Source organism: Calliphora vicina, chromosome 4 (assembly GCF_958450345.1).
Source record: "Calliphora vicina chromosome 4, idCalVici1.1, whole genome shotgun sequence".
Taxonomy (NCBI): Eukaryota; Metazoa; Arthropoda; class Insecta; order Diptera; family Calliphoridae; genus Calliphora; species Calliphora vicina.
The window spans coordinates 2,288,666-2,302,011 of record NC_088783.1 but is presented as its reverse complement, the minus strand read 5'-3'; the positions used below and the strand labels follow the sequence as shown (position 1 = coordinate 2,302,011).

The following is a 13,346-nucleotide window of genomic DNA, read 5'->3' as shown; positions in this document are numbered from 1 at the left end:
TTAAATTTTTTTTTTTTTTTTTTCTTCATTCATCCATTCATGTTTTTTTGCTTTTTGCTGTTTTCTGTTTTTATTTTTACACTCATTTGCCCGTTTGGCACGCTCTGGTGTTAAGTCGGTCCTTTCGTTTGTCCTGCCAGCCATTCTTTGCTTGCGCTTGTTCATTCGTTCGGTTGTTAATTTCGTTCAATCGTTTAATTAAAAACTTCAGTGCCTTTTTTCGTTTCTGTTGTTGTTGTTGTTGTTGTTGTTTTTCTTGTTGTTATTGCTGTTCGTCTTCTTCTACATGATTTTACTTAAAAAAAAGAGCATAAATGCTTTTTATGCACGGTTTAATAAGTTTTTAAAATGTTTTTGTTGTTATTGACTGGCGTTTTTACAACCAACAGCCAACATCAAGGTTTATTAGTGTGTTGTAAAAAGGAGGCGTTTAAATACTTTTATGGTTAATTAGTAATTTTGTTTGTTGCTGTGTTGTTGTTTATATTATGTTCAGTGATGGCATGAACGTATGTATTTACGTTCATTAGGGCCACAACTTGTTTACACATACTGCTGTGGCTAAGAAAGTTCATCTAACAAACGGAGATACATAAGTTTAGAGTGTAGACTTTTGTAATTTTTCTGGAATTGCATTTTTCCCTTTGTAAATGCATCTCCAAACCGTTGCGGCATCAGTTAATGTCATTCTAGTATCCTAATATTTTTCAGAACGTGTAGCCGGGGGAACTTTTAAAATTGAAACAGCGATATACATATTTATCCATATAAACACAATAAGTGCATATTTGAAGTGATATAAAATTTTCGTTTTACAAAAAACTGATTTAACAATAAAAACTTGATTAAATTCATTATGTTGAATGCAAAGTATTCTACAGTATACAACATTATGTATGTATTTATAAATCCAAAATTATTACAACAAAATACAAGTTTAGGCAGGCGCGGATCCAGATTAACCATTTGGAGGGGGTTAAAAATTTAAATTTGTTCTACAATTTCCTTTTTATTCCATTTTTATATAAAAATTGTTCGGTTTTGGGGGGGGTTGGATTTAAATTTTCTGTGGATCTGCGCCAGTATTTAGGTTTAGGTACAGACAGGAGCGGATCCAGCTGAACCATAAGGGAGGGAAAAAATTTAAATTTCTATTACATTTTGCGATTTTTTCCTCATTTTTATATACAGTGGTGGCCAGGTAATTAAGACAAAATTTTTTTGCTAAATTCCATGTAATTGTCAATTATTTTTTCAAATATTTCCACAAATATGTATGAATGAGGACTGTTTTAACACACAAGTGTGTTTTATTCGACTGCATCAATTCATACATATTCACCACGAACTCATAAGATTTTTCTACAACATGACCAAAAAATTGTTTTTTAAATAAACATATTTTCTACATTTATATCATTATATTTTTATTATTATAAAATATTCGGACCAAATTTCGTATTTTTGGTTCCATTCGTTTCGGTCATATCATGTTATTAACAGCCGATGTTCGCTGAGGTGGGTCAACGTATTTCCACATATCTTTGCCCATATATGTTTTACCGATTTTTCGAAACATTTTTCAGAAACTAGAAACATTAATAATAAATTTCATACCCGTATATTTTGGCTCTATCGCACCTAAAATTCAGTTGATGAAAAAAATTCAAGTATTTGTCTTAAATTGGTGGACACCACTGTATAAATTTCACAAATTGTAATATACTTGTAATGTTTTTTTGACCGACCCCCCCTAGAATTGTTCTATGTATTGTAGAACCACGATCTGTAAAATATTAGGACAATAGGATAACGTTAACTGGTGGCACAACGGCCCTAAAATTTGGAAATTCATTTACAATGACAAAAAGTGCATTTTTTGTGCAATTTAATTTAAAAGACTCGAAATGTGTACGTAATTGTCGTTCTAATGAGATACAAAAGACAAAAATTGGTTAAAAAATGTAAAAGTTAATAAAAATTCGCCAGGTCATTAATTTGTCTCAGGCAAGTACAAGAAATGTAGGAACGACAATTACGTCCACATTTCGATTCTTTTATATTAAATTGTAAAAGTAGTTATTTACTAGCAAAACTTTTGCAAAAACTGAAAAAATGCACTTTTTCCCCTTGTAAATGCATTTCCAAACTTTAGGGCCGTTGCGCCACCAGTTAACGTTATCCTATTGTCCTGATATTTTACAGAACGTGGTTCTACAATACATAGAACAATTCTAGAGGGGGTGGGAGTCTTTTTGTACCTTAAATTTTTTTTCGGCCCCTCTAAGATTGTAAGGCACAAAACAATATTTGGATAATTTTATAATAAATAAAATTTAATATCGTACGTGACATACCGTACTTGACAGATTTTTCAATGCATTCAAAAACTAAAAAAAAATATATATAAAATATTAATTCGGTTTCAATAAACAAGGTGATAATAGCAAAAAACCAATCAGAGTCAAATTCAATTCATACTACATGCTAAATGGGAGCTTAGTGTTCGCCACCATCTTAGCCTAAATCATACTAATTAAATTAAAAACTTAAATATAATCAGTTTAAACTATTAGTTTTGCCCTTGCAATATTGTAATAAGCTCTAAATGCCTTCACATTTTCTCCTTGTAAATGCATTTCCAAACTTTAGGGCCGTTGAGCCACCAGTTAACGTTATCCTATTGTCCTAATATTTTACAGAACGTGGTTCTACAATACATAGAACAATTTTTCGGCCATACAATCTTGGAGCACTCTAATATGCATAGTACGAGAATGATGAGCACCAAAATCATTCATTCTTTGAACACTTTGAGAATTAATGTCATCATATCATCATCAAAGTAGCCAAACTAATTCAAAATGTACCCTAAATATGTTTCTTCGTTAAGTCCTTTTGTTTCTTTGATTCCCAGGAAGCGATACCACATGTATATATGCTATGCTGAATAAAGATGTTTGCGTGGGACTTTAGAAAATTGCGTTAGCATATTATCAGCACACGTTACATCAGATCTACTATACAGTAACAGATAAAGTGAAGATCCAATAATTTCATGACAAAACTTTTCATCAATACACATAGAGCAGAAAATAGAATGTTGCTTATGTTTTTACATAATTTGTTTACTAATATATTATCACCACTTATGTTTTTGACAACTAAATCTGGGCTTTGACAGGAGAGTTATCCGTTCTTTGTGTATTAATCCATGGTTGGAGCACTATTTGAATTTTTTGAGGATTTTGTCCCAAATATTTTGGTATTTGCTTAGCCAATATTTTGGTTATTACCCTAATGTAAATACAATGTATTGGTATGTGTCTGCTTCTGTAAACATACTTAAATGGATGCTCGGGTATAAAGAAATCTAACAAAAGAAACATTTTAAAAAGGAATTAATCTTCGTTTTTTTATATATAATGGTGAGCAGTAATTTCATAATCGATTTTTTGCACTCATCTTTTTAACAAAGATCACTTAAATCAAGGCAGTGTGAATTGTTATACAAAATTTTAATTTCCTACGATTAAGTTGATGCAATTAACCATATTTCAGATATTGCAGGATTAATTTAAATTTCAATCCCTTGGAAACATTTAATAGCTATTGTAGTGATATTCGTCAATAACAAATAATGGGACTGATTGCGAAATAAATGTTTAATAGAAGTTGATTGGTTAAATAATTTTCCTGCCAACATACATAAAAATATATTGATAAACTTGAATATTTAAACAAATTGTATGACATATAATTTCAATTTTTAAATTACATAGTTTTAATATTTTCTAACCAACACACTCTCTTTTAAACTAGATATTTAAACAATAGCTAAGTCAACTTATTTGTTGTGGAAATTTTAAAAAATCCACTATGGAAGAAAATCTATTGTGGTTAGTTAGATGAATGAATGAATGAATGCTACATGTGTGTAAAACCAAAATCGCATTAATGATTTTATTTTAAGAAGCAAATCACAAAATAATAAAATAAAGAGAGAGAAAACATCCACATGAATGTTGTGAATGTTGTACCAAAAAATTAAATTATTCATAAGTTATTTATGCTGACTACGCACACAACAAAAAATGCAAACAAAGGAAGAAACACAACAGAATTGTACAGCAAAATAACAATAGCAGCTACAGAACATCAACGCAAATACGAATACAAACACAAACACAAACGAATATGAAAAATGTCATCATAAACAGAAATGCACACACACATACACACGCACACACTCTCATATATAAACACATACATACATGCATACATACAATAATAATAAAAACTCACGTGCCCAACATAACGTATGAGCATTTTACAATTTGATTTTTTATTAAAACCAATTGCAATAAAAATCACTCATACGACAGGGACAGTAGCGAGTGCATTGTTGGGTTGAATGTATGTTTGTCTGTCTGACATACAGCAGCGTTAGGATGGCGCCAAAAATGTTTTTTCTGGCATTTAGTTCTTGGAGAACTAGATAATTGTTTCATCGTCGTCTAAATTTGCTCTTATTTGTTTGAAAAAATATAAAATTTTTTATTCAATATGCCAGTTCTTTCAAGGACATTCGATGTACAAAATATTTGATTTCATAAATTAATTTTCTAAAGAACTTTAAACAAATATAGACAAATATAGAGGCAATCATAATATATTATTTATATTGTATTTAAAGAGAAATTAAAAACCATGTAAAAATTATTTTTTATAAAGTAAGATTTATTATATTCGTTTATATACAAATTGGGCCGTACTAATGTGCGTATTAGGATGACCATTATTTTGCACTTTATCGATGTTCAATGCTCCCAAGATAAAAAATTAAATTTTAGCAAAATTGTATAATGTTTATAAATTGTATAACAAATTAAATGTTTAGAAAAAATCCAATTAAAAAAATAATTTTTGTATTTTTTTGACCCATAGATATTTAAATATAAAATATAAACATTTTCGAACATCGCGAATAAAATTTCATGCATATTTCCAAACGTTAAACGTTAAACGAAATTTAAAAAAAAACTTTTTTCAAAATTTTTCAGTAATTATATGTATATGATTCTGGTAACCATAAAATGGTAACAACATAATATGGTAAATCCCATCATAAAAATGTTTGTCACAATATGATTTATAAAAATATGAAAAATGGGCAATTCCATGTCATCGTACGTGACATTTGTACACCTACAGAGTGTAATTGTTTGCAAAAATAAGAGTATCTGAAAAATAATTTGGTCTTTATGTTCCATTCAGAGGTTACTTTATTTAAAAAAAAAAAAAATGATACGAACTTTCGAAACATTGTTGTCCAAAATATCGAGCGAAATAAGGGTATATCGTACGTGACTAGGGTTTTTATTCGGGGGATTCCCGGTACGAATTTCCCGGGAATTTAGCCAATTTTTCACTACCCGATTCCCGGGATTTTTAGTCGGGAATCCCGGGAATTAAAAACTGACGAAAATACATAGAAAACAAGTTAGAACTCTGTTTTTTTCACCAAAAAACAGTGGAAAGTTTTTTACAGTTTTTTGCTTATTTATTTGGAGTTTTTAGTATGAAAATTTAAAAAAATAATTCATTATTTATAGAATTTATTTGTTATTGAATCATTCTAATTTCTTTAAGTTTCTTCTTCAAATCCATTACAAAATAGCTTCAAAAATTTATTAAATGACTAAATTTTTCTTCAATTAAAATCTAGTACAAAAAGGTTTAAGACAATTTTTTTCAAGTAATTTTGTAAATGATTTGATTTAACAAAAATTTAATTATTCAAAGTTTGAATAAATTCTGTTATGAATTAACTTTAAAATTAATTCAGTTTAAACAAAGTCTTTGAAATGAATGAAAAATTAAATATTAGGAATGGATTTATGGAATGAAAGGCTGATATTTTTTAATTACGAATTAAGATTTTAGTGAATTAAGCTCAAATTTTATTAATTAATTCGAAGCTCTGATATTTAATAATTATAACACTAAGTTTTTATATGAAATTTGGCTATAATATTCCTACATTTACAGTATCATTATATATTTCGGGAATAGCCGGGTACCCGGGAATGTAGAAAAAAATTTCCCGATTCCCGGGAATCAAAAAAGGTCGGGAAATTAAAAACCCTATACGTGACTTAAAAGGGAAGTAATTATGAGGTACATGTATATGCGAAAATTTGCGAATCGTGAGAGGCGTTATGTTTTATTTTAAATTTAATTCAATTAACCAAATATTTTTCCTTTACAATCCGTCATGTTTAAATAAAAACAATATTTGGATAATTTTATAATAAATAAAATTTAGTATCGTACGTGACATACCGTACGTGACAGATTTTTCACTTATAGTAAAGCCATATATATTCTGTAAATATGTATTCAAATTCGGTTTCAATAAAAAAGGTGATAATAGCAAAAAACCAATCAGAGTCAAATTAAATTCATATTACATGCTAAATGGGAGCTTAGTGTTCGCCACCATCTTAGCCTAAATCATACTAATTAAATTAAAAACTTAAATATAATCAGTTTAAACTATTAGTTTTGTCCTTGCAATATTGTAATAAGCTCTAAATACCTTCACATAGTAACATTTTAGTGTTTTCTTCTATTCAAATCATCTCGACAAAAAGTTTGAAGGTTTTTTGTTTTTTCTGTGGTGCTTGCGAATCGTAACATTACTACATTATGGTTACCGCAATCATATAAATAATTACAGTGACCATAATATTGTTAAAAAACTTGTAAAAATGTTGAGTATTATAAATGCAAATTTTAACTCTTGTACCTATTATGTAGATACCGTGGGAACAGATTTTAATGGTGTTTTCTTTTCTGACACAAAATGTTGCCTATATATTTTGTACCATTTATTAAATGTTACCCATACCCTTATAATTTGTTGCATTTTTAACGATCACAATAGAACAAAAATCATTACCATTTATGCAATATTCTTTTATGTAGCTTCGAAATATTATAAAACTATACTTTTTACTTACATAAAAAGTGGTGCGTTAGAAATGCACCAGAGGGTGAGGGTGAAACATGCATGTAGCATATATTCAGGGTTTTAGGGTAACATTATTAGAAAAGAACACGACCAAACTAATTTTTTTTCAGACAAGAACACAAAGAAGGGTAAGGACAGAAAAATGCATCATTTATGCCAGAAAAGAAAAACCATAAATTAGAGGATTTCGAGGAATTTAGTTTTTGGTCACAAATTTGATTCTCGATGACTGATAACAACTTTAAAAATAAGGGCCTCCCTAAAGCACATGTGTGTCTGCTGAGTCGTACATTTGTTTGTGTATAAAGATGAGACAAGTAAACAAGCAACAATATGAAATTTTATTTTTAATTTAAAGACGAAGAAAAATACTACATAGACATTCATACAATGCCATTTACACACACAAATATACAAACATACAAGTAAATCCAATATGGACTGTACGAATGTTATGAATCTCTGCCACAAGTAATCGAATTCCTCGGTGTTTTTTTTACAACTGAAGAGTTTATTTAGTGCAAAAACACGATAAGTCATAATATTTGAAAATGTTACTTTCTAAACGGGAAAGAATAAAGCAGAATTTTATAAAATCTTAAAGTTTTTAAATTTATTAAGCTTTTTAAGTCTGTTTTTTAAATATTATTATTATTATTTTGTTAGTTATCATATTTTTGTGATAAAAACAATACAATACTTTGTATTCAAATATTATTGAAGAATCTTGCAAGGGAATATTAAACAATACTTGTCTAAGCCAAATAATGTTTGAATTGATTTTGGCTCTTAATCAATGCCATTATTTAATTATTTCGCACATCTTATTTAAATTTACATAAGAAAAAAAACAGTTACATATCATCTGATCAAGCTAAATCAGTTTTCATACCTAGAAAACGGAGCCAACCTAATGCACAACATGCATACATATGAACATCTTTTTAAATAAACAAGATTTTGACCAATTCCAACAAGCTACAATTGCATTTACTACGATGGTAAAATAAAAAGCCAATAAGTGAAATTGTCTGGCTGTTTGTGTTGTCTTGGCCCCGTTCTTTACTTTACTTTGTTTTACTGTCTTTCATATTTCATTTTTTATTGCTGGCGTGCACAGGGAGGTCATGGTGCATACAGCTCACGTAGATGTATAAAATGCATGTTTTATTTCTCAAATGGCTGTGACATCAGCGATTGCAGTGCAACATGTAGCAACAAAAGCGACAAAACGCAAAACAAAATAAAACAACTTGTTGTTTCAAATGTTTTTTTTTTTGCAATTGTCATTGTCGCTACTTTTGTTGTTAATGTTCCTGTACATGTTGTTGTTGTTATTGTTATTGTTGCTGCCGCTGTAGCTGTTGATGATGTTCGAAAATATTTCAATACAATTTCTTTGTGCAAATTCCACTTTTCACTGCAGCTTGTTCTTATGTACACAACCTGGCAGTGTGTGTGAGCCCGAATGTGTGTCCCATTGCATGACTGTATATTTGTGTTTGTGCATATGTGAGTGCGTACATGCAATTGTTTGTGTGTGTGTATTTACTTGAGCATGCTTTTCCAAGTAATACGTTTGTATTTGTTGAAGAGAAAAAAACAAAAGTTTATGCCTTAAAGGAATTGAAAATGATAAAAAGAAAAACATGGGTAACAATGCCTTTACAAAAAACACAAAACAACAATAATAACAACAGAATAATATTAAGCACAAAAACAAACAAACAAACAACAACTATAATAAACATTATAAACAATTGTGTATGTTGTATCCACCATGGCAGTGAAATGCCATAAAAAGTTTAAGGCTTGTGTGCAGAGCATCCAGCCAACCAACCAACAGCCGTTCAAACAAAACAAAACAACCAAACACATTCACGCTCACGTTCACGTTCACACAGAGCAGAATAGAAGAAAGAGAAATTTTCACAAATTGTAATTACTTAAAATTGCCCTATGTTTTGTTTTAACACTCGCTAAAACAAACAACAAACTACAACAGCAATACAAACATAAAAATTATTATAATAATAAAAATAAATATGTAATTATACAATGAACAAAACGGAGGCGAGAGAGAAAGAGAGATAGTAGCAGTAGTTGTAGTTTGTTTCTTAATTTGTTTTTATTTGAATTATGAACAAAACTATACCAACTAAAAGGAAATACAATAAAAAAAGGGTTTAATGTGGCATTGAAAATTTCTCAGAAACTTGAACTGAATTTCCAACAAAGAAGCACTATCCAATACATTGCAAAATAATGAGAGCAAATTCATTACATGTTGATATCATGGATGGTTGCAAATTTCTTACAAACGCAAACAATCGAGTAGTTTGTAAACAATAATTTACAAATTGTGATGGAAAAAATCTTAACATACATAAATGTTAATAAAAAAGTAACCACTAAACCTACAGTTTTGATTATATTTTATTTGATTGAAATTATTATTACAATTTACAAAAAATATAATTTTTATAGTTCTAATCAATGGTGATGAATTTATGAATCTTTTTCGGAAACCCTTCCTTTAAGGTTTTTATTGAACTTTCTGTCACTTTGTTCGAACAAACTCTTAAAATCTACCACAATTTTGGACTCCTTTTTGTGCTCTTCAATTCTCTTTTAAGAAGAAACCAATATCTCTCCATTGTCCTTAGCACCAGGCAGTTTGGAGGATTTGCCTCTCTTGGTACAAATACCACATTATTGTTCTTTTACCACTCAAGACCTTGTTTCAATTAGGAAGTCTTATGAATGGAAGCATTCTCTTTTGTAAATATTCCTAGATGTAAATTTCGGTATTTATAGAGCCCTTTGTAACAAATGTTTGGCTTCTTGCCATACCAAGAACTTTTTGGGAAAATCCCAAACTTTTCTACAACATTCCCCCGAGCATCAGCAACTTAAAACAAGTAAGAAAGTATGGTCGGTCTAGCCCGATCATATAATACCCAACACTAAGTAAAAGAGCAAAAACATTTTTCTTTTAAAATTTCAATAATTTATATTTTTGAGTGATTTTCGGAAATAGGCCTTATATGGGACCAATTATGGACCGATCGCCATGAAGTTATAATACCCTCCCCACTATGGTGGTGTAGGGTATAAATATTGACCGGAAAGCTGCGAAAATTTTTCGTCATCCAGTTTTATTTACTATAAAATTTTACTTCAATTTCCGTGCTCTGTGTTTGGCCTCAAAAATTCAGCCTTGTATGTTTTAAACCTGCATTGGCTTTACCATTTCATACCAAATAGTCCGATTACTGAGCTAACCGGACTGCTTCCCTACCGAATGTCTTTTGAAAATGCTTTCTATTTATTGGCTTTAGAAGCATCATGTGGACCATTCCATCTAAACGAACCTGATTTTCTATCAACGGACAAGTTCTACCGATACTGTTTAATATCATTGGAATCAGTTTGACGGCAGACCTTTGATTGTTTGGTCAACTTTTTGTAGGAGCAAGTTGGGTTTTGTTGAAAATATTTAATAATTTTATTATGCACTTTTTCCTGGTCACTCATTTTAATCAGATTAACAATTGACATTAAACATAATAACTGACATGCTTTACAAAGGTAACTTGATCAAAACAAAAATCAAATAATACATGTGTTAAAAGTTTTAAGGAAAAACGTGTGTTAAGGTTTTTTCGATCTCAGCCCTTAATTAATAAATCGGTTGCTATATAAAATCTGCTCATAAATGATTGAGGTATTCAATATTTATCATAAAGTGTGCTTTGGTAAAGTTATTTAAGATTAGGCACAGCCGAACATAGCACTCTTACTTGTTAAATAAATTTCATTTGATTTATTTTACATTACAAGAAATGCTTTTAAATAAAATAGATTTGTGTGTTTTAAGTTATTTTTCTGACAGACCGAAAATAATTTGTCTAAAAGAATTCAATCTTGAAAATGTAATAAATATTAAGTTCAAAAATTACCAATGTTGAGTTATGACTATCTTGTAGCAAATGAGCGATGTGTATTTAGAAACTTGCATGTAAATGTACATACTCTATAATTTCTTTGTTCTCTATCTAAGCTTACAATACGAAAAATAATCGGTAATATGTTTATTTATATTCGATTTGTTTTTCAGACACCCCTACAAGGCAAAAGTCATTCTCAGTATGTTAAACAAGGTGCCTTTTGTTTGGAGACACAAAAGTATCCCGATGCTGTCAATCATGTAAGTTTTCAATATCATTGTCCATTGTCCACAAGGAGCAGAAGCACCAGCAAAAACACAAACAACAGCAGCAACAACAACAACAATATGGAGCAACATAAGAAGGAGACCGTTTAACCAAATGAGTAGAGTATCTTGCATAAAGTCAACAATAGAAATGATAGAGTAGAGTAAAACAAAACAAAAAAAGGACAAAAACAAAGATGAGGAAGAAGACATAAGTAGTAGAAAAACAAGAACTTGCACTTCAGCCTGTTTGCCCCACAAATAGACAGTGATATCTGTTTATTGTCCTTCTGCTGTCCTTTTCCACTTCCATAGACTTTTAAGCTCAATTTTGTTAACTATGCATGGGTTACAACAACAACAACAATAACCATAGCAGCAGCAGCAACAATGCTGAGGTGCTAAAGTCTATTTTAGCTGTCAAACACTGACTTATTGTCTGACAGGGTGTAAATCCTGTAATTGTTTGCTGTTGATATCCTTAAGCAGCACATACAAGCACACACACACACATGTTAATATGCATATAAAGATAGAGCCAGCACTCGACTCCACCTTCTCCTCAAAATGACATCGTTTAAATATTTTTATTTTTTTTTTTTCTTCGTTTTCCAACTTTCTACTAAACAAAGTATTTGAATACCAAACAGATACAACAACGACTTAATCTATAGCTGAAATGTTTTTAGAAATATAAGGATTTCGTTGCTCCTTTTATTATTTTTTATATAAATATTGAAAATTTAATTTAATCAATTTTTTTCTATGTCCCATTTCAGCCCAATTTCCCATCGATCATTTTAAATCCGGGTGAATGTTATAACCACGAAGTGATTTACAAATTTGGCACATGTCGCAATGGTGGCTGCAAACACTGAGAGACGAATAAACAAAACAAACGAAAAGAAGACAAAATCACAAAATAAACAAACAAAGGAGCAGCAATAGAAACAATACAAACACCAGCAAAAATGCGTGCAAATGGCACGGGTGACATGTCAAAATAGATTTAACCCTAATGATGAAATTTATTATTGCTTAATTTATGTTGTTCTCTTCGTACTTTTACGCACAATACAATAAAACACACAATCTCAAAATTAAATCCAATTTATTTTTATTACGTTATTGTTATTATTATTATTAATATTTTATTGAAACACAACGAAATTAAATATACCCACGCAAAAATTATCTTAACGTTTACAGAAAATACAAATATGCGTTTAATTTGTTACAAAGAAGCGATCATTTGCCGAAGCATCTAAAATAGCTCGAATTTAATTAAGTAATTAAATTCCAAAGCAAATCCAACTATTAATATCAGCTTATTAAAAATAATTGAAAAATATGCGGAATTTACAATACGTAATAACTTATATGTCATTTTAAAGGCTACAAAAGAAAAAAACAAAGTTTATTTTTACTTCGAAAATTTCGAATTTCTTCCAACAAAGTGTCATATGCGGAAAGTTTATCATTACTTTTTTAATTTGAAAATAATTGCCGCTGAAGTACACCGATTGCTCACCAAAGCTTATGGTGAATGAATGGTTTCAGAAATGGTGATTTCGAAACGAAAGACAAAGATCGCGCAGGTCAGCCAAAAAAAACGTGAAGCAATTTCAAAATGTTCCCGAGCAGTATAACCATTACGATAAAGCGAAGTGTAAGGGATCGTATGTGAATACCGGTTAACCAGCCGAATCGACTCCAAAGCCCAATATCCATGGCGCTAAGGTAACTCTGGTGTTAGCATTAGTATTATCTATAATGAGACGGTGAAATGTGGCCAGACCATGTCACAGAGAACCTGTACCGAAAGCAACTGATTCGTTTGAAGCGATCATTTGCCGAAAAACGTGTTACAATACCTGTTAAAAACTATTTAGAAAAAAGTAATTGGGAAGTTTTGACTTTTTAACTCAGACCTTGCCCCGTCCGACTACTTTCTTTTCCATGGATGCAGAACGCTGTTTCTGGGAAACGCTTCACTTCAGAAAAGAATATCAAAAATTGGCTTGATTCGTTTTTGGCATCAAAAGATGAGCAGTTCTTTCGGCTCGGAATATATATGTTGTCATAAATATGCGA

At 30.3% G+C, this 13,346-nt stretch overlaps 1 protein-coding gene across 2 annotated transcripts in view; it reads left to right on the top strand.

Annotated features, from left to right (window-relative positions):
- The window catches only part of LOC135957638 (galactose mutarotase), a 37,766-nt gene extending 25,409 nt beyond the window's left edge, over positions 1-12,357 (top strand). Inside the window, exons 6-7 of one of the 2 annotated variants that reach the window (XM_065508423.1) lie at positions 11,157-11,246; positions 12,032-12,357. In XM_065508423.1, coding sequence (XP_065364495.1) covers positions 11,157-11,246; positions 12,032-12,130 — 189 coding nt within the window. In that variant the 3' untranslated portion in view covers positions 12,131-12,357. The remainder of the gene's footprint in view (positions 1-11,156; positions 11,247-12,031) is intronic. The other variant, XM_065508424.1, reaches the window with a different exon arrangement.
- Positions 12,358-13,346: the final 989 nt, after the last annotated feature.